Raw genomic sequence first — 24275 nt, 5'->3', positions numbered from 1 at the left:
TTAAATTCAATCTTCTGAAAAAAATCTCCCAGATATCGCTAAAAGACGCTTGCTGGACTTATTCAATTCCTTACTAGAAAACAGCATTGTACCGCCTGAATGGAGACAGGTCAAAGCAATAGCCATGCAAAAACCCGGCAAACCAGCGTCTGACCATGACTCATATCGTCCGATTGCCATGCTTTCGTGCATTAGGAAATTGTTGGAGAAAATGATCCTTCGGAGACTCGATCAGTGGGTCGAATCAAATAAATTGCTATCAAATACACAGTTTGGGTTCCGCAAGAGCAAATGAACAAACAATTGTCTAGCGCTGCTTTCCACAGATATTCAACTGGCCTTTGCGCACGAGCAATTAGCCTTAGTATTCTTGGACATTAAGGGGGCTTTTGCTTCAGTTTCCATTAAAATTCTGTCAGACAATCTGCACAGATGTGGACTTTCTGGAATTTTAAATAATTTCTTGCCCAATTTGTTGTCAGAAAAGCGAATGAACTGACAACTTCCAGAATTAGTTACATGGGCTCATGTCTAAGCCCTCTTCTTTATAACTTTTATGTCAAATATATCGACAACTGTTTGGTAGAACAATGCACGCTAAGGCAACTTGCAGATGACGGTGTGGTTTCCGTAAGAGGTCCACATGCCGTGGGTTTTCTTGGGCTAGGAATCTATGGATCGAATTCTCGCCGCAGACAACTGAACTAGTAGTGTTTACTCGAAAGCGGTACCCAGCCCAAATGCAGCTTAACCTTTTGGGCAGAAACATTACCCAATCATTGTCTTTCAAGTACCTTGGGGTCTGGTTTGATTCAAAGTGCACTTGGAATACCCATATTACGTATTTGAAGCAAAAATGTCAACAGAGGATAATGACGCCGCCAGAGAGTGAATTTTGAATACCCTCGAGGCCCAAGGAAGATAACCCTATGTTCATATCAGAGACGTGTTGGTAACCTGCTATATGCAGTCGATTTATGTGTTTCCGCAAATGGCTAGTTTAAGAATTTAATTACGTTGTCTTTTGTCTCTCTTTATTAGTTTTTGTTTGTCTTGTCGCCCGTCTCGATGAGTCTCATCGTCGCCCACTGGTCACCATAGCCGGTCGAACTCCAGACGAATCTAGAACCGCACTACCGGTCATACTGGCGACAACGCTCTGATGAGACAACGAAACCCTACTCCCAAGCTCATCTCCTGATCCTATCCTTCGACAATGTACCCTTCTAACCTCGGGTAAGCCGCGAGTATTCAGCCCAACTCCTACTAGACATAGAATTAAGTGAATTTTGTAACAAACAAAGAACAATGAACTATCGGCTCCGTAAAGCCAACGCGGTTGAGCCGTCCAAATAAACGAACCAGTTAAAAAAAATCTTGTATTTTGTAGTCATTGAACTTCAAAAGTTTGATCATTTATACAATAACATAATCATGATTGGCCATTTTTTTACCGTTCCACCATTTAAAAGGTAACTGTCTAGGATAAAGGTGATGTGGATCAAAGTACGCCAGTAATTTCTTCTTTGCTTTCAGTTAGTTTTTGAGCTTTTTTTTTTCTCAAGATACAACTTTGTGCATTCGCCATCCCATCCAGGGGTGGCGGATCTTCTTTTTGAGAATGCACTTGGAACACGTCGTTTCTGAGCTTCTAATGCGCTTTTGTTCGGTAAAAAAACGATACTCGTCCAATGGTTGTAGAGGATCTCGTAGAGGATCGCTAGAATCAATACCAAGAGTTACCACCGATGGAAATTTTTGCCAATCAGTGTTCCTCGTGAGGTCAAAAGGAACTTGAATTGACTGATCTGTGTTTTGAAGGTCACTAGACTGATGCAAAATTTGAAATTTTCGCTCCACAGTGTTCAAACGGTTCCAATTACTATGGGAAAACCAAAGTTTGTATTCTTATCTATCTAATAATTAACCCAATTACTCTGCTGAAAAAATTGATAGCTGTACTTGTAGTAAATTTTCACAGCTACAACTTTGTTGAAGACTACGAAGAAAAAGTTTGGTTTCCCCATAGTAATTCCCATATAAACTTCAAATGGTTTGTGCCCAGTCAGTTTCTTACCAAATCAGTTCAAACCTTTCGAGGCTAATCTAGACCCGATTTGGAACCGCTTGAGCACTGTGGAGCGAAAATGTCAAATTTTGCATCAGTCTAACGGCCACTTTTGATTGATATGATAATTGGTAAGTGATCACTACCATGGGGATCATTGATTACCTTCCACATACAATCTAATGATAGTGAGTACAAAGATACAAGTACAAAGATATGTCAAGACGGCTCTCCCGAGAAGGAGGTTTTGCTATTCGTTTTGCTTCACCAGTGATCAAGATAGTGAAGTTGAAATCGTCACACAAATTATAGAAAATGTCCGCTCTATAGTCATCATATGATTCGCCCCAACCTGATAGCGGTTTATGGAAGTCCTTGAAGCGACATATACAGAAGCTATGCAAAGATCTTTGTTCTTCATATTTTTTTGCAAGCGACAATTTCAATGCCTGAAATTGTTGGGCTTGATATTTTATAGAAGGGGTAACGCTTTTTGATCCCCAAAAGTACGCCACCATATGAATGACATCATGAAAGTTTAGTTCATCTTCCGAAGAAAGCCATGTTTCGCAGAGTGCAAAAATATTACAATCAGAATTGTGAATCAATTACTTGAACGAGTCTAATTCAGGTCTTAAACTACGACAGTTCCATTGTACTACAGTGATCATATCTTGATCCTCACTCGATGAATTATCCATCGGAAGACATGAATTCACCAATAAGGGGCCATGATACAGTTTGCAACTGTAGGAACAAGCAAGTCAATAAGCCCTCGAAGTGGCGACTCGTCAGGAAAGCCGAGGGTATTCAAAACATTATCCACAATGTACTTAAATTTAATCTTTCCTCGCTTGGACGGCACAGTTTTTTTTTAATTACCAGTAGGCATGGCGTTTATTTTTGGTAACCTCTTACGGTTACCTTTACGAGTTAGTGACAGGATGGAATAGCTGCAGTGAGGATCAGATGGAGCAGCTACGTAATACGAAACACCTTCCGATCAAAAACACCTTCTCATAGTCCATGTCTCGTGACCGTAGAGGACTACTGGTCTAATCAGTGTTTTGTAGATAGTCAACTTCGTGGTGCGACGAACTTCGGCGTCCTTCTGTCTGAGTCCAAAATTAAGTACGATTCCCTGCCATAATGCGTCTTTGGGTGTGTCTACTGGTGTCATTATAGGCTGTCAGGTCACAAGACTTAGTGAAGGTCCAAACGCAATATGGGCGGAAGCGGAACGGAAACGGAAAGCTTGACAGTTGTCACAAATGACATCTAGATGCCTAGCCGAAGTCGATTTGGTTCTAACTAGTTTTCAATCCGACAAGTAGGCTTACTCAGATCGAACTTTTCCGCTGCCACTGCCGTTCCGCTTCCGCTGTCATTGCGCTTGACCCTTGAGTCCAGCTGCACGAACTCGTCTACCACCTCGGTTTCATAACCGTCAATCGCTAACCTTCTCTTGAATCTCTTCCTCTTATATATTTTGTCTTCGATGCATTCATGACGAGTCCACTGCGATTTGAAAAATCTGTCCCACTCCGTATATAGCAACCATCGGCTGAGAGAAAAAAATTCCATTCATCCCATCACTGATAGGGGATTTTCCCTCATCTCGTTTTCAAGTGTCGTGTACAGAGACGCGTCTGCTCAAACCATCATCATCGTCATCTGGTATGGTATAGGCATTGAACGAACGGCCAGCATCAGCAGCAGCAGCTGAGCAGCAGATATCCTGTGGTGAGTGAGCATAGAGCGTATCTACCGTCGTCCGTGAGGGAAAACAACAAAGATGCACCACACAACTCGACAGCACGTTTTTCCGTTTTGCGTAGGAATATGCGTGTCGGGAAACAACCCTCTCTGATTTTCTCTTCATTCTCTGCCACTTTTCGTAGCATTAGTTCGCAATGGTTCAAGTTGGTTGGGTTTGGGTCCCTTATAAACCGTCCGACGGCTGTGTGTTGGTGTTGACTGTGAATTGAGTTGAGTTGAGACTCCTCTCTGATGCCGTGCGCGCTTGTTTGGATGGCTTTAGAGACCAGCGTCGTCGTGTTTAGCAGTCACAACACAACAGTCTCGAATTCAGTACAGGTTTACCTTGCACCCTGAAAGGAGGTTGTAGGTATAGCGTCTCGTAGAGCGTCGTCGGGCGTGTGGTTCGAGTGTGTGAAGCCTTAGTCGGGGGTCTCCGTCGTTACCTTTTACGTGGCTATTTCTTCGATCCGGACCCTAAAGATTGCATTTGCGTGAGTGTGTGTGTTTGTGTGAAGGCGAAGAAGGTGCGTCGCCAGCTAGTGTCGATCGCCAGAAGAAATAGTTGGTGCGATCTCTACGTGGATTAGAACCGTTTGAATCATGCTGAATTTCGATCGTGACGAGTGGATCCAATAAATCTCTCGAGATGCGTCTGTCGGCCAGGATTAAATGCTTCAGATATCTGGTTTATGCATATATTGTTCTGATTTCGGTGAGTTGTCGCTTTCGGAAAGAATGTGGTTTTCTCCTCTTGGTTTGATGCAATAATCAACGAGGAAAATAAAGTGAGTAGAGTGCCATAGAGTGTAGTAGGTAGCAGATCAAACTCGATCTTATACCGCCACGTCCAGTGCTGTTGTGTTCAAGAGTGTTGAAGTGAAGGGGGCGGGCGATGGGGATTCCCATTATTAAGCTGCATTTTACGTTCGGTATTACCGTATTCGAATGCGCATCAATCGCGAGTGAAATTTCAACTATGTTGCAGGTCGCAGCATAAAGCAAGCATATGTAATGTGATCAATCGTGCTGGTCACGAAGCCAGTGAAATAAATCCATCAACTGAAGGGAATTGTAAAATCTATATTATGGGACAAACGAATGGTCGGTTAAGGTAAGCTAGCTGCTCTAGCACCACTACCTAATGGCGAATGGATGAAATGATATAAGAGACTGCGGTTCGGCGTTAATTAGTGTGCAGCGCAAGGAGAGCTTTGTGAGTGTGTGAAGGTGTTTGTGCTGCTGTTGAGTACTCATCATTATATTTTTTACGGTTCACCTGTGGAATATCGTACCTACGCTTACTAACACGATACACCATAGTCCGCTTCTAATGTATACGAGCGCTGATTAGGTTCATACTTCATACTGTAAACAGACAGAAAAATGTGGCTCAAAAATACATCAGAAGCTGTTATAATTGAAAGACTGTTAATGGTTTAGTATCAGATGGGTTACATTGGTTCTAATTACTGCGAAAATCTGATTAATGATTGAACTTATTTAAGGGGCAAGGGGACGTCATACATTTTTGGAAATTCAAAAGTAGGTTCGCGTAATTCTGACAGTGAAACTGTATTCATTGTGTTCCGGTAGGCAAATAGAATGCAATGCTCACATTTTCATGAACGTAATTTTGGGTTTGAACGAATAAAACGCTTTTGAATTTTTGAAAATTAATTACCTTAACATGCTAATTTTATCGAATTGCTCTAAATCGTCATTGATTGATTGATCTATAATAACCGAATATTGACAACCCTAACTCATCAAACGGCAAACAAAAATCACGTTTTCACTATTTTTTGTAATGTCTTCGATAATTTCAAACAGTTTTCTGATAAAAAGGTTTAATTCCGTTATAATTGGTTATCTTTTGACAGATAAGCGTATTTCATCCACTACTTATAGACTTTCTCAATGCCAAGCACTCAAGTACCAGTAGTGTTTGTCTCACGTTTTTACTAAAGCTGATGCTAGTAACCACACCTGAATACTTACTTGATTTATACATATTGTTTTAAGAAGAAGGAATAGTAAAATATCTAAATAAAAATCACTTATTTCGTTGCTTAATTATTCACTTTATTAACAAATAGGGGAATTTACGTATTCTCGGCAACCTAAGCAGCGACCTTCTTTCTATAGCCTTTTTCTCTATGGAACGCACACATATGCAATATTGGTTTGTTTAAAATCTTTTGCTGCCAGCTGCTCTAACAATTTCAGTCGAAAGAATTGTCAAAAACTGTTTTGAAACGCTTTTACAAAGCTCCAATCTTCTCTAGTGAGAGCGAGTATTGTCGGCAACCAGTTTTTCTTCGGAAACCGTTCCATTTGAACTACATGTAAATCTGCTGTTCTATTATCGGCAACTCGAAATCAGCTACAATTTGTAGTGCGTGTGTTTCATTTCAAGAAAACCCTGCTAGATTGCTTTTTCTCAGTGGTAAAAATATAGTCAAATTGAAGCTGAAAGCATAAAGAATCGTTTGCATGCATTCAGCGAAGTGTTTTCGTAAGAAAATCCAGTGAAAATAGTGTTTCAATTTGGGTTGCCGAAAATAGTCTGTCATGCCGAAGTCGTCATTTCCCCTATGTAAATGTTGGAGTAAACTTATCTTTACTGATTGCAGACGGAGCGAAAAATTTTCAGGTTCACTTAGCAATTTTTTGTTCGATTTAAAAAAAATAGACGGAAAGACAAAATTTTCAGCTACCCAACAGTCACTACCCGAACAAAGTCGGATATCAAAACATTATGAAATTATGTTTTAAAAAACATATTGATAACAGGTTTTGATATTTTTTTTTAAATTTAGGTTGAATTCATTGAACCACAAATTTTGTTGGAATTTTAACACAAGATTCGTCTTAAGCGAACATAAATCAAGTAGACATGCTAACTTCTGAATATTTTTTTTTCTTGATTTGTTTTCCGTCGATCTTTTTTTCCGTGCTGAGCACCAATGCTACCGACGCCAGGGAGGCAGCTCCCACACCTGGACCTTACCTATCGAGCCATCAACTCATGAACCGGGGACCAATGGCTTTACTTCCCTCCCGAAGGAAGGCGTGATCAAAGATGTTATGCCTCAGAACATCCCGGTGGTGCCGACTGGGATTGAACCCAGGCCTGCTGGGGTGAGAGGTAATCACGCTTACCACTACACCACCGGCACCGCTAACTTCTGAATATTGCATTGCATAAAAACCAACTTCACCCCAGAATTGAACATTTGCAATTTTAATTCTTAAACATAAACTAAACATGCAATTTAAAAACTTAATTCGAACATCAGAAAAGTATTTTCTAGTACAGGTTTGAGAGGTATTTGTTTGTGTGCCAAACATATGCTAGGAAGAATATTCAGGGTTCAGTTAAAAAGTGATCAACCTCGTGATCAACTTACCCCCGTTTTACGTTACCAACTTTTTGTTCACTGGGTTGGTTTCTGTATTGATTATTTTTCCTAGAACTTTGTGTTAGACGTCATTTCGATTGGAAGTAACGTTTTCGAGCTATGATTTGTTGAAAAATATCAAATTCACCATTATTTATCAAGTATTTTTCCGATATTCAAAATGGCTGAATTAAAAGGCGAACACGAAATTATTGCGACACCGAAAATGTCATGCCAATTTTCTTATAATGTTTAGAATCAAACCAAAATTTTAGGGTAGTTTTATACATATATTTACTTCAAAAATCAAAGAAAAGTTAATCGATGGAGCCTTGAGTGTAAAATTGAACGCATTTTCGCTTGATGCCCTCCATCAAAGTCTTTACAGTGTCATCCGGTACCAGTTTCTCAGTTTTTTTTTCCATTTGCTTAACATGTCCTTCTCGTCTTTGACTGTCTTCTTGCTCTTCCGAAGTTCCCGCTTCATTATTGCCCAGTACTGCTCCACCGGGCGCAGCTCCGGACAGTTTGGCGGATTCATGTCCTTTGGAACAAAATGGACAGAATTGGCCTCATACCACTCCAGGACACTTTTAGAATAGTGGCATGATGCCAAATCTGGCCAAAATAGCGGAGCTTCGTCGTGCTGCTGCAAGAACGGCAAAAGGCGCTTCTCGAGGCACTCAGATTTGTAGATCTCGCCATTTACTGTGCCCTTTGTCACGAAAGACTCACTCCTCAGTCCGCAAGAGCAGATGGCCTGCCAAATGAGATATTTGGAGGCGAACTTCGACATTTTCTTCTTCTTAAATTTGTCGTCCACATCGAACTTGCTCTTGCCGGTGAAAAACTCCAACCCCGGAATTTGCTTAAAATCGGCTTTTATATACGTTTCGTCGTCCATCACACAGCAGCCATATTTTGTCAGCATCTTCTCGTAGAGCTTCCGTGCCCGAGTTTTAGCCGTCGATTGTTGCCGCTCATCGCGGTTTGGGAAGTTCTGTACCTTGTATGTATGTAGTCCAGCTCTCTTCTTTGCATTCTGGACGTAGCTCTGCGACATGCCGATCTTTTTAGCCGAATCACGGCTTGAGACGTTGGGATTTGCTTTAATCATCCGCTTCACCTTTCCCTCCGTCTTTTTGTTCTCCGGTCCCGGTTTTCTTCCAGCTCCTTTGCCGTGGTCCAACGTCAACCGCTCCTGGAACCGCTTCAACACTCTGGAGACGGTTGAATGGTGAATGTTCAACATTTTTCCCAACTGCCGGTGCGACAAGTCAGGAAATTCCAGGTGTTAGGAAAGAATTTGTTCTCTCAACTCGCGTTGGTTCACCTCCATTTTCGTAGAATCGAAAAACACGATTTCGAGTTTGACATCATGTACACAATACACATCAATGAAAAAGTGTGCAAAATTTGGTTGATTTTTACCCAATGGTAAAAAAGTTATGCCCTGTTGAATGTGTCGCAATAATTTCGTGTTCGCCCTTTAAACTTCAAATGTGAATTGTTGTCTCCTTAATAAAGATAAAAGAAATGAATTATTGACCATAACAAACAATTCATTTCAATTTTTTAGTGTACAAAACATTTTAAAGAACCATTTACAATCAAGCACATACAGACATGAAGCAATTATTTACACTGCGGACGATTTCGCCTAGATGCAAAAGGCCTGTTTTTTTCTGTGGTGACAGAAGCGAGATGAAATTCGCCATCAGTGCGAATCACAACATCCCGGCCCCCAAAAACCAATGTTTTTAACACTGTGCTAGATTATGGCTGAAAACAAGATGTTGTGATTCAGTTGTTGATCTAGTGTTTAGATGGCCGGACTACATCTACCAGGTTTGTGAAATCCAATTAAGTTGACGATAACTCAAGTAGGCGTTATGGTAATGTTGATGACATCAGATTTGTTTGTATGCGTATTATGAAATGATGACGGTGGAAAACGAATCATCAATCCAATACTGGCCTCCATAGTCGATGCTGGTTTGCCGGTGAAGCTTCTTAACCCATTGCTAGGAGGATTTGAAGGGGTAAGGATAATTTTCGAATAGCATCGTCCAATTTAGAGACCTATGTTGTGTACTAGTTCTGTCGAAGGGAGATTCGTGGTGACGGTTGTGATGACAACTCTGGCCTGAATTCCCTTGGAACTAGTATGTAGCGAGTGAAGTTGACTTTAAATCATTGACAGTTTGAATCGACGACGGAGGACTGGGCTCCTGATTTAGTTCACGTCGACACTGGACGGATAACTGAACTTCTCAAACTGATGATGATGTAGCAACAGCGGGGTGCTTGCATCCAGTTGATTAATTTCAAAGACGTCCACTAAATCCTGGTCACGGCATCATATGATTCTTTCAACGGTTAGGTCCTACGGTGTGTACTTCAAACACGTCTTATCAGAAAGTTTCTTCAAGCGGATTAAATAATGAACAACTGGTTACTTTAAGGTCCTCCAGGAGGCAACATGCCACCCTGGAGGATTGACTATGTTCTTTATTTCCTTTTATTTATTAAAAACAGAAATCAAAGCAGTTTAAAGAACCATTTTCAATCAAGCACATACAGACATGAAGCAATTATTTACACTGCGGACGATTTCGCCTAGATGCAAAAGACCTTTTGATTCGCCTATTTTTTTTCTGTGGTGACAGAAACGAGATGAAATTCGCCATCAGTGCGAATCACAACAGTGTTCTTGTATCGAAAAGTGGTCTTGAGTTAAGTTGTAGCTGAGAAAATTACCTCATCAAACATAACTATTATGTTGCCAAGTGGATGTAATATTTTCATAAAAATTAAATGAATTGATTTAAAGACTGTCTGGTGTATTACAGTACAATCGTAGAGGTAACTCTAAGACTAGTAAGTCCCGAAGAAACGTGCTCAACTTTTTGGCTCAGCTCTGGTACTATCTTCGGTCCCAAGCTAATCGATTCACCCCTCGAACCATAGGAAAATCCACGAACCCCTCATTTTATCTGTCAAATTTTCATAGCGAATCAAAACAAACATAGTGTAGTACTAGAATATCGATTAGAATGGGATACGTTAATCGTTTGCTTGGGACCAATAGGCTACTCAAGTAGTGAGCCAATTTAAAATCGTTAGTTTCGTATTGATTGTTGGTACAATGATGCACTATGCCCAAGTAAGTCGAGATAATTTCAGAAAGAATATTGAGAGGTGACCCAGCCTCTGGCTAAAAATCTCAATAATCAAGACCTTTTTTTAAATTCTTTACTAAGGAGATTTTTAGCCTATGGCTAGTTCATCTCCGGGGCGACCAATAATCATCAAAAATAAGGATTGTTAAATTTAGCTGACATATTACCCACAATTATGACATAATCTTCCGATAACAACAAAGTGTGCGTCGTTCTACCATGTCAAAGCAAGAAAAATGCTTGCTTGTATAGGTGAAAGCATATGCAGAACACAGAATAAAAAAGATTAAAAATCATTGCATCGTCTGCAAGGTCAACTTCTAAAGCCCGATTCAAAGTAAATTTGGACGCATTCAAGTGATCATAACTCAAGAATTAAACAACATACACGGTTGATCAAAACGTCAAACAAAAGGGTATTTATTCAGCTTTCAAACGATACATAACAAGTTATTACATTTCACCGTTTGGAACGAACTGTCGCACTTTACTTGTGATCGATGCCATCATGATCTGCACACTGTACCGGCGAACTTATTCCACTTTAAACGCATTTGTCGTGCATTTGTCACTTCTTCACCGCATCCTCGAAGTTTTCGCTTGACAATTGCCCAATATTTTTCGATCGGTCTGAACTCAGGGCAATTCGGAGGATTAATCTCTTTGGCAACGAAATTAACATTGTTTGCAACATTCTAGTACCTCTTTAGAGTAGTGGCAGCTGGCTAGATCCGGCCAAAACATAACGTTGGTGTTGTGTTGCCGAATGAAGGGTAAAATCCGCCTTTTCAGACGCTCTTTAACGACGTAATTGTGTGAGATGTGATGAAAACCTACAACTGCAGATTCCTTGCCAAATCATTAGTTTCCGAAAAAACTTATCAGCAAAAACAAATTTATACCTGGAAGGGACATCCCCACGACCAGTTGCCAGGTAAAATTTTCGTCTGATGATTTGTTTATAATCCATTTTGACATATGTTTCGTCATCCATTAAAATACAGCCATCAAATTTCGTCAAAACTCGTTCGTATAGTAATCGTGCTCGCTTTTTGGCCACTAAATTTTGTTTCAGGGAGCGATTCGGATGTTTACTGGCACAAAAAGACTTATATCCTTTTCTTGAAAGGATGTTACGCACGGTGGAAAAGTTGTAATCGTATTTCTTTGCCAAATCACGTATGGAGACACCTAGGTTGCTTTTCACGTACCTCAACACCTTTCTCCTCAGCTCTTTGTCCCTAGTGCCACTTTTATGATAGATGCGCTGTGCTCTATCCACACTCAGAGTATTCTTGTAACGTTTGATTACAAGACTCACCGTTGACTTTGGGAGTTTTAACACTTTTGCTATTTTTGAGGCAGACCACGAAGGGTACTCTAGATGTTTGTGCACAATTAATTTTCTTTTCTCAAGTTCCATGATCCGTAATTTCGGGATGCGTCGATCAATCGAGAATAAATTTTCACCAATTTTTTCGTCAATAAAACATCAACAAATGCCTGTCAAACGTTTTTTGTTCCAACCACCGAGGGGCGGTGGTGTATTAAACCGTGCGTCCAGATTTACTTTGAATCGAGCTTTAACATTCGCTGCAATGTTCATGAACAGAGGATGATAGGAAATGGAACTAATTGTAATTGTAATTCATTGTAATAAATTCTTGGTTTGTGTGTGTGTGTGTATTTTATGACACGAAATAGTTCATTTTAACAAAATTAGATTTCAGGCTCGGATTCAGCGACCCAAAATGAAGTGATTTCACTAAACACAGCACCAGAATAATTTCTGATCCTGATAGGATGTCTAGGAACAGTACATTTCCACAAAATTGTATTGAGTTGTAGAATGCATCATTTGTTAGTGGAAACATTTTAAAATTACAATGTAGTTAATGAAGTACTAAACAAATTATCTTATAACAATATAATGAAAAAGAATTGATGAGAATCGAAAATTAAACGGTGTAGTGGTCAACTTCACCCCGCTCTTTTTTTGAATTGAGATGTTATTCACGACTTTGGCCATTTACTAAAAATATAGGAATGTAACCTCCCTTAGCTCAGTCAGTAAAGGCGCAGCTACAAAGCAAGAGCATGCTGGAGGTGGTTGGGTTCGATTCCCGGTCCGGTCTAGGAGTTTTTCGAGTTGGAAATTATTTCGACTTCCCTGGGCATAGAGCATGATTGTAATTGCCACATAGTTATACTAATGCATAAATGATACAGACATCGAAAGCTCTCAATTAATAACTGTGGAAGTGCATAAGTTGAGAGCACGCAATAAGCTAATATGCGATAACCAATAAGCTTGAAATGCGTAGATGAAGAAGAAGAAGAAGATAAGAATGTGACATTATTGTCGTACAGGGGCCAATTGTAGAAAATAACACAAGAAACATTTGTCTAAAGCATTTGAAAACGCTATCTCGACGTTTCAGCCCTCCTTTCGGTGCTATTTCTAATACTTGGACTGTATCTTTTAGAACGCAGAGCACTTCCCTGTTGAAAGCTCGCTGACCTCATACACGGCTCGCTGACCTCATAACACTCCTCATAAAGAGAGTGTTATCTAAAAAAACGTCAAGCGTTAGTGCAAAAGTATATTCTAGACTTCAACTCAAGAGACGATAATAAATTCAAAATCTGTCCTAGAAAGCCGTGTTGTGTTGCACAGTACTTTCTGACAATGTTTTATCACATGATAAATCTAACGTAGAGCACATGTCGATTTGGTTCAGTGAATGGAATAATTGACGTTGCGAATGGTAGATTATCCAATACTTGAATCTATTGCGTCTTACAGTATTGAATGTTGCACTTTTTCTTACGATGTTAATTGCAAACCCATAAACGCCATAATTAAATCCTGATCCCTTTGAGTTGTGGATTTTTGAATATCGTTAAATATTAAATTAAACATTGTCAATTTATTATTATTGTTGAATACCGGATCAACCGAGTACTGACTCAGATAAACTCCGTCGAATCTCGTATCTGAAACAATAATTTCCATCATACCCTCCACCTTCCAACGAACCAGTTTAAAGTTCAACAAGGTAGAGACGTTGCTGTATTTGTTGAGGCAGAAATTTCCTACGGAAGTATTAGTTAGAGCCCAACCCGCTTAGCTACACCTACCTGTGAAAGAGCAGCATACGATTCTTACCTGCAGATAAGTAGTATGTTTCCAAACCTAAACACAACAACACAAAACAAAACTGAAAAAAAAACACATCAAATGAGGAGAGAAGCTACCTTACCTTTGCTTTGCTTCTCGAATCGAAACGCGACGTGAGATTCATGACATGAAAGAGAAAGAGCGCGCGCCACCATTCATTGAGAATCGTGGTATGGTCAACGTAAGTTGATAAATTTGTAATTGTGTATAGGGTTAACTACCCCATTTTCGGCCTATTAAGCACAACTTGCACTTCGTCTTTCTTAATCTAGCACAGTTTAGCACCGAACGGAATGTTATTATTACTGATGGCTTCCAAATTTATTTACCTTTCCGTATGTACCGTAAGATTTGATAAAGAGAAACCAATCGTTGAGATATTGTCAAAAGTCTAACACTGCTTTTTGACGCCAAACTCGGCCTACGGATTCTAAACTCGGCCAAACGTATTGAAACGCCAATGAATTCACTTCGGCCTATCGGATGAAGATAAAAATTGATTCGGTAGGAGAGCTTGTTTTGTTTTTGGGAATAATGGGTGCAAACCTTCATATCACGCGTTCTCATTGACTTCGCTCCGTAGCTTATTAACTAAAGTATCGTACCAAACGCATAATTGACTTGTGAGCTCTGAAATCAAGGATTTATTTGAAGTTTTCTGCTCGATAGGCCCAAAATCGGCGATTAGACCGAAGTAGTTCTCTACCCTATTATAAAAAAAGACAACGGCAAGCGGTTTTAACAATAAAACCACCGCGCGCCTGACTAGTCTCGGTTAGCGGTACACGATTTCCCCCCAAAACGGCCGGCTGTCCGATCGTTGCTACGTGTGAACGGACGTCGAGTCGGTAGACGTGTGTCCGTCCGATGTCGCGGTAGGCCATGCAATTCAACTCTTTGCATAAACGGAAAACGTGATGTGCGGTGTTATGCTTCGGTAAAGGAGGGGGCCCACATTGCCTAATGAAAATATAGTAGACGAAAGACAATAATAGTTGACGCAGAATTTCAAGAACAAAACCGGAGTCGCGGTCGTGCTGAAAATAGAATCACGATGATGAGATGCGCATATAGTGGACGTCGTCGATTGCAGCAATATATTTTTTTTTTGCGGGTGAAGCGATATAAATCATATTTTGAAATCGGAGGAATTAAGGGATTTTGAGGTGACCCGCTTTGGGATGAGTCATTTAAGCTTCATAAAAATTTAACGAGAATCAAAGATGGTGACTGTCGAAACGAATGCGAACAAAGGATTACCAGCATGATTGATTTTCTTAACAGATGTCGCTAGTAAAAAAAAGTTTCGCTAATTTATTTTGTAATTATTATTGAAAGTGACTAATATAGCCCAATTGGCACTATATTATTACTGAATATGATTAATGATTAAAAATTCTGTAATTTTTGGTTTTAGGGACTAAAAGAAATCGCTCGACGCAGCAGTTGTCAGAAGAACAATTGACACTTCTCAACAAGGGATTAGGATATGCGATCTCCTCAAAACCTGACGTGGAAGAAACCATCGTTGACATGGAGACTGCAATCACTCACACACTTTCTATTCAATTACACGAGACTGTCAGGAATATTATTTCAGAGACAATAGAAAACGGAAAGGGACATTCACTTAGTAAAACCGAAAAAGAGGAAATTCGAATTCTCAAAGAACTAAAAACAAAGCCGGTATTCTATACAAAAGTGGACAAAGGTAATGCAGTAGTGATTTTGGACAAAGAGAACTATGACAATCGGATGACGGAAAAAAAAATACTAATGGCCCATACAGACAGTTGAGGATTGACCCCCTCCCATCTATAGTTAAACATGTGGATAAAACGTTGAAAGAGTGCAAGGCGTTTATTGGCAACACTACGAATCAATTGAAAGTTTCAAACCCTATTCTACCTAGGATCAAAGGTTTACCAAAGATTCACAAACCAGGAAACGAAATGAGGGAGATTATCTCGGCTGAAGGATCCCCCACTCATAAGCTTGCCAAATGGCTAGTAAAGGAATTTCAAAATATGCCTAAACCCTTTTCTACTCGCTCAGTTAACAGCACACAGGAATTCGCAAGTCAGCTTCAGGCATCAGGAGAGATTCGGGAAGATGAAGTCATGGTTTCATTTGATGTCACAGCACTTTTTCCGAGTGTACCAGTTTTTTTTTGTTATTTTTTTTTTAACTCTATTTGTTCCAAATTCAAAATAAATTACATTTCATTTTTAACCTAGGTGCTCCAGTTACTACAGTAACTTACCAGCCTTAATTCCGAGTGTACCAGTAAAGGAAGCCATCAGCCTTTTAGAGGACTGGCTTCTGAAGCAACGTGAGGATTCTACTTGGAAAAGCAAAGTTCGGTCATTTGAGATACACTCGTCTTTGTATGGAGGAAAATTATTTCATTATCAGAAGAAATTTTTATAAACAAACTAAAGGCGCTCCTATGGGCAATCCGCTTTCTCCATTTTTATGTGAATTGTTCATGGATAACCTAGAAAATACTCTGGGGGATAGGAATGTGTTGCCCAAATGTTGGTATAGGTACGTGGATGACATCTTTAACATTGTCAAAAGGGAAGATTTATCAAAAACTTTGGAGGCCATAAGCAACGTTCACAAGGACATCAAATATACTCACGAAGAAGAGAGAAACGGCAAACTCCCCTTCTTAGATCTTCTCATCATCAGGGAAACGTCTTCGTTCAATTTCGAAATCTATAGGAAACCAACAAACACAAAGAGAGTAATACCAAACACTTCAAACCATTCCCATCAACACAAAATGGCCACTTTTCACCGCATGGTTCACAGGATGCAAACTCTTCCTCTTAGCGATACAGGCAAATCAAAGGAAATAGCTCACATTTGTGAAATCGCTAGACTTAATGGGTATCAAGAAAAAACAATTCAAGCAGTAATCGATAAAAGAACAAGGGATCATTTTAGGCGTATTTCGACAACTCTTACACAAAAACATTACCAAACCATTGATTTCAAAGTTTAGAAGTTTTGGCCTAGATTGAGTATTCAGCAGCAGGACAAATCAGCTGAAGTCACTGTTAGGATCAACAAAAGATTCAATAAATGTCTTAGGGAAAGCCGGAGTCTACAAGATCTCTTGTCCAGATTGCAATAAAATCTACATTGGTCAGACGAAAAAGACTTTGGAAACGTGGTTTAAGGAACACATCGCAGAGGTAAAAAAGACTAACAAAGAGATGGATAAAGGACTTCATTATGAATTTAAATCCAAGGTTGCAGAACATATCGTTACAAAGGGGCACAATTTGACTAAGGATAACATTAATATCCAGCGGACTGTATCTTCGCCTTGGAAACTAGACGTAGCTGAAAGTTTAGAAATATTTAAACATATAATCCATCAACATTGCTTAACAGAGATCAAGGAAACGGATGCTCGAGACTCTTTAGCATGCTACCTAAAACAACACACATGGCAGTGGATACCGGCTGATTTTTTAGTATCTATTGATTAGTATATAACTTGTAGATAAAAGATGGATTCTTAAGTGGTGTTGAGTACTTGACACTGATGAAGTCTGCAAGTCGTAGACGAAATACGCGTATCTGTCAAAAGATAAGCAATTATAACGGAATTTAAAGGAAATAAACCAACTCAAAGCTCTTCATAAAAGGATTCCGTTAAGAGGTTTGACAAATTTAAAGGATTGACTAAAAGAAGAAAAATATGAGTGGGTCGAAAGGACAAAAAAAACGAGAGACAAAAGCTGTAAAGGTCCAAAAGTTCGAATTAACATAAAGTCGAAAGGACGACCTTTCAACCTTCCGAACTTTTGTCCCTTTCGACGCAAAATGTATATATTTTAAAATTGTGTTTTTTTTTTATGATTTCAATATAATTTTCAAAATTTGGTTTTATACTGTTTTCAGTTCTTTGAAATTTGTGCGTTTTCAGATGTACTTTCATTAATTTTACTATAATGTACATGAAGTTATACGAATTAATATCCATTAAATCATCCATTCATAGAAAGACGTTCATTATAACACTTGTTTAAGGTTTTGGATTTGTCCACTCGACGTTTAGTCCCTTTTGACCTTCCGTTTTCTACCTTCTGCCCTTTCGACTTTTTTAATAGTTTCTAAAGTAAACTTGAATTTTTTTGTTAAACTTGAAAATATTAGCTCAAATTCATAGAAATTAATAAATGATAAATGAAAAATCATTGGACTCATAGGGATAAAATACACTTCGCCATCTGTCCAAGAATAAAATGCCTTATATTATACCAAGGAACTTGGACTGTATTGGTTTCTTTCAAATGTGTGGTTAAAACCAGTCTATTCATTAGCAACATTTTTGTTTTTAGTTCCTTCCTCTACATCAAGGAAAAAGATAAACTTGTTTGCTAATAAAATATAAAAATAGATGAAAAAACAATTTTTTAATACTTATTTATTGTTATGCATGTAACTCTGAAACAGTAGGCTGTGGAATTTTGACGTCTGCAGAGAAGTCCTTATTATAATGAGAAATTCGTTTCGGAGTTATTAATTTTGTCCCGCTAGATTGTTTTCCTGGCCCATAGTGCCATCGACGGAGGGATGTTTTGAAAATTTGAATTGGAAACGTGGTCAAGTGGTTGAATTAGTCTGGATTTTTATCGAGTTAGGGATAGATCGAGTAAGTGAGTGTTGGTTGTATTAGCGGAAGTGCACCAGTCAGTTATGGCACTACTTAATAGTTTTAGCATGTACCAGGCATGGTCCCATGTTATTTAAATCGGTAGGCCCAAAAACTGGTACCATTGCGTACATGGGCTTGTGTCATAACCAGGCATGGAAAATCATTTGCATTAATTTGATACATTCATTTACATTCATTTGCCCCTAACTTTTTTAATCAATAGTATTCCGCAAAACAATGCATGGAGTTTTTTGTAGGTTTTATTATTAACTACAATTTTTGTTAACAAGTCAAATCTGTATCTCTTATGCATCACGAACTAGAGTGGGCAGAACTTGTTACTGTTTTGCAGTGAATGTTAAATACATTCACTGAAAAACAATAGTGACTTCTGTTCGCTCTGCTTCGTCATGCATAAGAGATACGGATTTGACTTTTTAACAAAAATTGTAGCTAATAACAAAACCTACAAAAGCTCCATACATTGTTGAAGATGCTAATTTCAAATAACAGACTGTAGTGGTAATTTTTATACGATAGATGGAGTAGATGAAAGCATAGAGTTGATAGTTCCGTTAGAGTACGGCAGTGTGAAGATTGTATATAGATATTAGAATAGCGAACTAGGACAACTTTTAAGGAAGGTACAAATCGGTTTTTTCATCTCTCTTTACCAAACTCCCCCTTTGGAGAGGGATGGTGAGGGGTGTCCCCCCCCGCCACCACTGGCAAAAAGAGATGAAAACCGACCCGTTCAAGTACCAACTGTGTGTTTGAAACAGTTCTACCGATTTTTACCGCACTTCAATTGTTATTTGTCCTAGTTCGCTATTCTAATATCTATATACAATCTTCACACTGCCGTACTCTAACGGAACTATCAACTCTATGCTTTCATCTACTCCATCTATCGTATAAAAATTACCACTACAGTCTGTTATTTGAAATTAGCATCTTCAACTATGTAAATCGTTGACTTCGCGTAGAAGTAATACTAAAAACATATAGTCAAAAAAAAAAAAACTCCATACATTGTTTTGCGGAATGCTGTTGATGAAAAAAGTTAGAGGCAAATTAATGTAAATGACTGCACGAAATGAATGCAAATGATTTTCCATGTCTGGTCATAACTAGCTCACTTACCCTAGTTAAACATTATACCTTCCAGTAAATAAAATTCTTTTAGAAATTTAATGGTTTTATTCCTTCTGCTTCCGCGTCGAAAATACAAAAAAATACAACTGGAGGATCGACTGTATCTTTTAATATTGTATTGAAACGGCTACGCAGTCTTTAATAATTCAAACGAGTTTTTAAAACCGTGCAAATTTGGGAATCGGTACGATTTCAATCGGGCATAGAGCATCATTGTGCTTGCCACACAATATACAAATTCATGTATTGGTATTGGCATCGAAAGCTCTCAATTAATAACTGTGGAAGTGCATTTAGAACACTGAGTTGAGAGCACGCAATAAGCTAATATGCGCTAAGCAATAAGCTTGAAATGCGAACAAGAAGAGAAGAAAGAACGCTTTTAATCGGATGCACCTCAGAATCAGAATGGGTTTTGCGATTATCGTTCCTCTCGAATAAAAATTCGAACTTTGGGCTTGATACTTGTCATCAACTTCTGCACAAGCTGCTGGTCAACCAACCGGTGGAAACTAACGATTTTAAATTGGCTAGCCTATTGGTCTTAAGTACATCTATAAGCGTACCCCATTCTAGTCGAAATGCTAGTACTACACTATGTTTGTTTTGATTCGCTATGAAAGTTTGACAGATGAAATAAGAGTTCGTGGATTTTCCTATGTTTCGAAGGGTGCATCGATAGCTTGGGACCGAAGGTAGTACCAGAGCTGAGCCAAAAAGTTGAGCACGATTTTTCGGGACCTTCTGATCTTAGTGTTACCTCTATAGGTCCACCTCACCGGCAGCAGTTTTCTAGTATCTAGGCAGTGAAATTTTGACGTAGGACTACGTCTTTAATTTCCCAAACGCAGTCGTCATAATCGAGTACCACTTGGTTGCACATCATTCTGCTTTAACCTGAAAAGATATAAAACAACGCTGCTGTCTAGCCTCAACTCACTACCACCGGCTCCTAACATCTGCCGATGAAAACAACTTGTTACTCAAGGAACAGTTTGGTTTTCGAAAAGGTCGTTCGACCGTCCACCAGCTGGCTCGAGTAACAAACATTCTCAGACGGAACAAGTCTGTTTCGAAAACATCTGCCATGGCGTTGTTGGACGTTGAAAAAGCGTTCGACAATGTCTGGCATGATGGCCTGGTGTTCAAATTGCAGCAGCACGGTCTTCCAATCTTCCTAGTGAAGATAATAAACAACTACCTATCGGACAGGACGTTCCGAGTCTCTCTGAATAGCATCACATCGGATGCTTTCAACATCGGTGCCGGGGTTCCACAAGGAAGCATCCTTGGCCCCATTCGATTCAACCTGTTCACCTCCGATATGCCGGATCTCCCTGCTGGTGGATCGTTGTCTCTGTTCGCAGATGACACATCCAACTTCAGAGAGGCCTGAATATTTCAACAGCTGGAAGATCCGTATCAACGCGGCAAAGACCCAGGTCATCATCTTTCCACACTCAAAATCTCCCAGACGTGTTCCGTCTGAGAATAATAAGATCTGCTTAAACGGCTCAGTGGTGGAATGATCCAAAGAGGTCGTGCACCTCGGGCTAACACTAGACAGCAAGCTTTATTTCAGGGAGCACGTTGACAAAACCAAAACCAAGTGCAACATCTTGATAAGATCGTTGTATCCACTCATCAACAGGAGGTCTACCCTGTCCCTGAAAAATAAGCTTGCTGTCTACAAACAAATCATCCTTCCCGTAATAGAATACGGGATGCCAATCTGGGAGAGTTGCGCCAAATGCCATCACCTCAAACTCCAAAGAATCCAACACAAGATCCTTAGGATGATCCTTAACAGTCCCCCGCGGACTATAAATTCTGAGGTCCACCGCCTGGCTGGTCTTCAGACACTGGAGTTACGGAGAGCTGACTCCATCGCAAGGTTCAGAGATTGCTGTACGCGATCCGATCGACAGATCGTCAGGGATCTGGCACGTTAGGTTAAGTTAGGTTAAGTAGGTAGAATAACAAATTAAAACATTCAAACAACATACTATTCCATGCCACACTATACTTTACTTACGTTTTCAACCCTGTCAGTTTTGACCTACTTTCACTCGCGTTCACTAAACTTATGCACACGTTGTGACGAGGTGAAAATAACCGACGGGGACTTGCGTCGTGCAAGGATTTGGCTAGGGGACTTCCTAGACCAATTCAACCAAACTGCGGTTGCTGGTGACCAGTGGTAGCACCAGGGCGCATTGGTTTGGACAAGTTGGGTATGTGGTATCTAGTAATAGAGCACATTCGTTCCTTGTCGATGCTTGTCGAAAAAGCCTTTATTTCATTCAACTTACAGGGTTTATATAGCCGAAACGGCTTCAGAGTTTACAAAGTTCTTACATTGCATTTTCCTTAAACTAGTGAGTTAAAACGAGAAAGATCGAGACGCCTGGGAAGGTGTTGACAAACATTGAACATTTTGGTTATTTTACATTCTACGCATCCATCGATAATGTTTTGCTATTTGACACTTTTCGTTTCCTTACTGGGTCCGCATACACGAGACCTCTGCTATGTACCGGCGTAGGAAAAATGTTAGAGTCAGCAAGACAAGTGTTTGGGTCGTTCGCATTCATGCAATCGTACCGCACATGCTTTCCTGACCTACCTCTCTCCGTTGCATTTCGGTTTGCTTATGGTTCAAAATGAAATAAGTAGTGACGTTAATATTTGTAACATGAATTGTGAATAGTGTTCTGCTAATTTATTGCATTGGGAAGATGCATAGCACAATACTTCACAAGAAGAAAATTGAAAAACATTACACTGTTGGTAAAACACAACAAGTACAACACAAAATCAAAAAGTTCACCAAAGATGAAGAGCCCTTCTGGCTAACCTCTTGTCCTTTATTAGCAATTGTAAACCACATAACAAATCAAAATAAAGAAGAATTTTACTACTACTAGCCTCAGCTCATTTTCGCTTCGGACGCCGTGGCGAGCAGACAGCAGAAGCAGAAGGTGTGCTGAAGGTGTTCTTGGAAAATGAGATCCGTGATGCTGCCACCTACACTGAACACGCCAAGCGTAAGCGGCCATCGATGTCGTCTACGCTTTGAAGCGACAGACGAACTCTGTACAGTTTCAAAGGTCATCACCAACTTTAACAACAAAACGGCCCTTTCTGGGCCAACAAGCTTATTACAGTAAAAAGTTAGAATAGAATTTATCTGCCTGTTGGTCCATATTCCGAACCACATGCCCCCAACGACCACTCAAAATGCTCTCCAGAGTTGTAATCATGTAATCAAACTTGGAAGCAGGGGTGCAAGCAGGGTTACTTCCGCTCACTTGCTATAAAAAAAATGTTTTTCAAAATTAAGAAAACATGAGATGGTATAATGATAATTAGAACTTGTAAGCTACAAGAAGAGGTCGTGAAGTATGTGTTTGACACACAAAATCTGTCAATATTCCTTTCAGTGCGCCACAATCAGCAATTTTACGATTCGTGAGCGCTCACTCTGAGTGAACGCTCACGAATCATAAGATCGCTAATAGTGACGCTCTGAAAGTGAAATTGACAGGTTTTATGAGTCAAACACATACTTTACACCCTCTTCTGGATACTTACAAGTACAACATATCATTATATCATCATTATATTGATTGCATAATTCCAAAAAGTATGTGTTTATAGCAAGTGAGTGAAAGCAACCCTCGGTGCAAGTGATTTTGATCGATTCTCTTCATCAACTTCTCTTTGAAAAAAAATACTACAAATTTGGTACGCCTACAAATCAAAAACGGAAAGAGTTAAGATAATACATAGATGATCGATCAATTAAAAGAACTAAATTTTCTTCACATTTGTTTCGTGCACTAGCGGTCCTACGTCAAGCTCCCGTTCGTGCCCCTAGGCACAGACCCTTCTACTTTTTTTTTAAATTCTTAAGAATGACAAATTTGTATTTGTTTATGAATTAGTCTACATCGGTTGATGAAATAAATAAATAAATAAACATGATTGATTGAGCTTGGTGCAGCAAAATCGATAATTTTAACCAACCGTTAGATATGGGAAAAATTTGCTTAAAAAACTGATGAGTTGGACGGCAGTGATTGAAGACCACCAGTTCATGTTCTTCTGGCGATCATTCACTTCGCCCTCGAATGTTTTCGTCGTGAGTCCATAAACCATATTTTGTGTTCAGATCTCCAATAAGTCTAGTAATGTTTATTCGTGACGAGTTCAATCGACAACGATCGAACTAATTGGGTTCTTTAAAGGTATTGAGCAGGGTTACTTCCACTCACTTGTTATGTGTTTCCGAAGTATAAAAACATTAGATGTTATAATGATAATTAGTACTTGTAAGTTGCAAGAATAAGTTGTGAAGTATACCTGTCAATATTGCTTTCAGTGCGTCACAATCAGCGATTTAACGATTCGTGAGCGCTCACTCAGAGTGAACGCTCGCAAATCATAAGATCGTCGATTGTGACGCCCTGAAAGCGAAATTGACAGGTTTTATCAGTCAAGCACATCCTTAACAGCCTTTTCTTGTTACTTATTAGTACAACATATAATTATATCATCTAATGATCTCATAATTTTGAAAACCATTGTTTTATAGCAAGTGAGTGGAAGCAACCCTGGTATTGAGGTTAATGCATATTCGTAATCTCATTCAAAATTCATCAATTTTGGTGGACTGGAACTATTTAAATTAAGTGCGATTACATTAGAAAAAACCCGAATTTATCCACCTATGGTGTGATCAGACCCTTCTTACTTATTCAAGTTTATTTATTTTATTGTCATTATCAGTGACCAAGCCCCCCACCCCCGTGTCATCCAGTAACGCTACGCCACTGCCTGGGGGTACCCG

The 24275-nt window shown here is 39.4% G+C and overlaps 1 protein-coding gene across 1 annotated transcript in view; it reads left to right on the top strand.

The window, feature by feature from the left end:
- Positions 1-4137: 4137 nt before the first annotated feature.
- TM4SF (Transmembrane 4 superfamily) overlaps positions 4138-24275 on the top strand; it is an 89491-nt gene continuing 69353 nt past the window's right edge. The window contains exon 1 of the mRNA XM_065232225.1: positions 4138-4541. Coding sequence (XP_065088297.1) covers positions 4476-4541 — 66 coding nt within the window. The 5' untranslated portion in view covers positions 4138-4475. The remainder of the gene's footprint in view (positions 4542-24275) is intronic.

This window comes from Ochlerotatus camptorhynchus, unplaced genomic scaffold (assembly GCF_037179485.1).
Source record: "Ochlerotatus camptorhynchus isolate MF236.1 unplaced genomic scaffold, CSIRO-AGI_Acam_v1.1 ptg000365l, whole genome shotgun sequence".
NCBI lineage: Eukaryota > Metazoa > Arthropoda > Insecta > Diptera > Culicidae > Ochlerotatus > Ochlerotatus camptorhynchus.
Note: the sequence above shows the minus strand (reverse complement) of the source record. Positions and strands in the feature narration are given on the sequence as shown.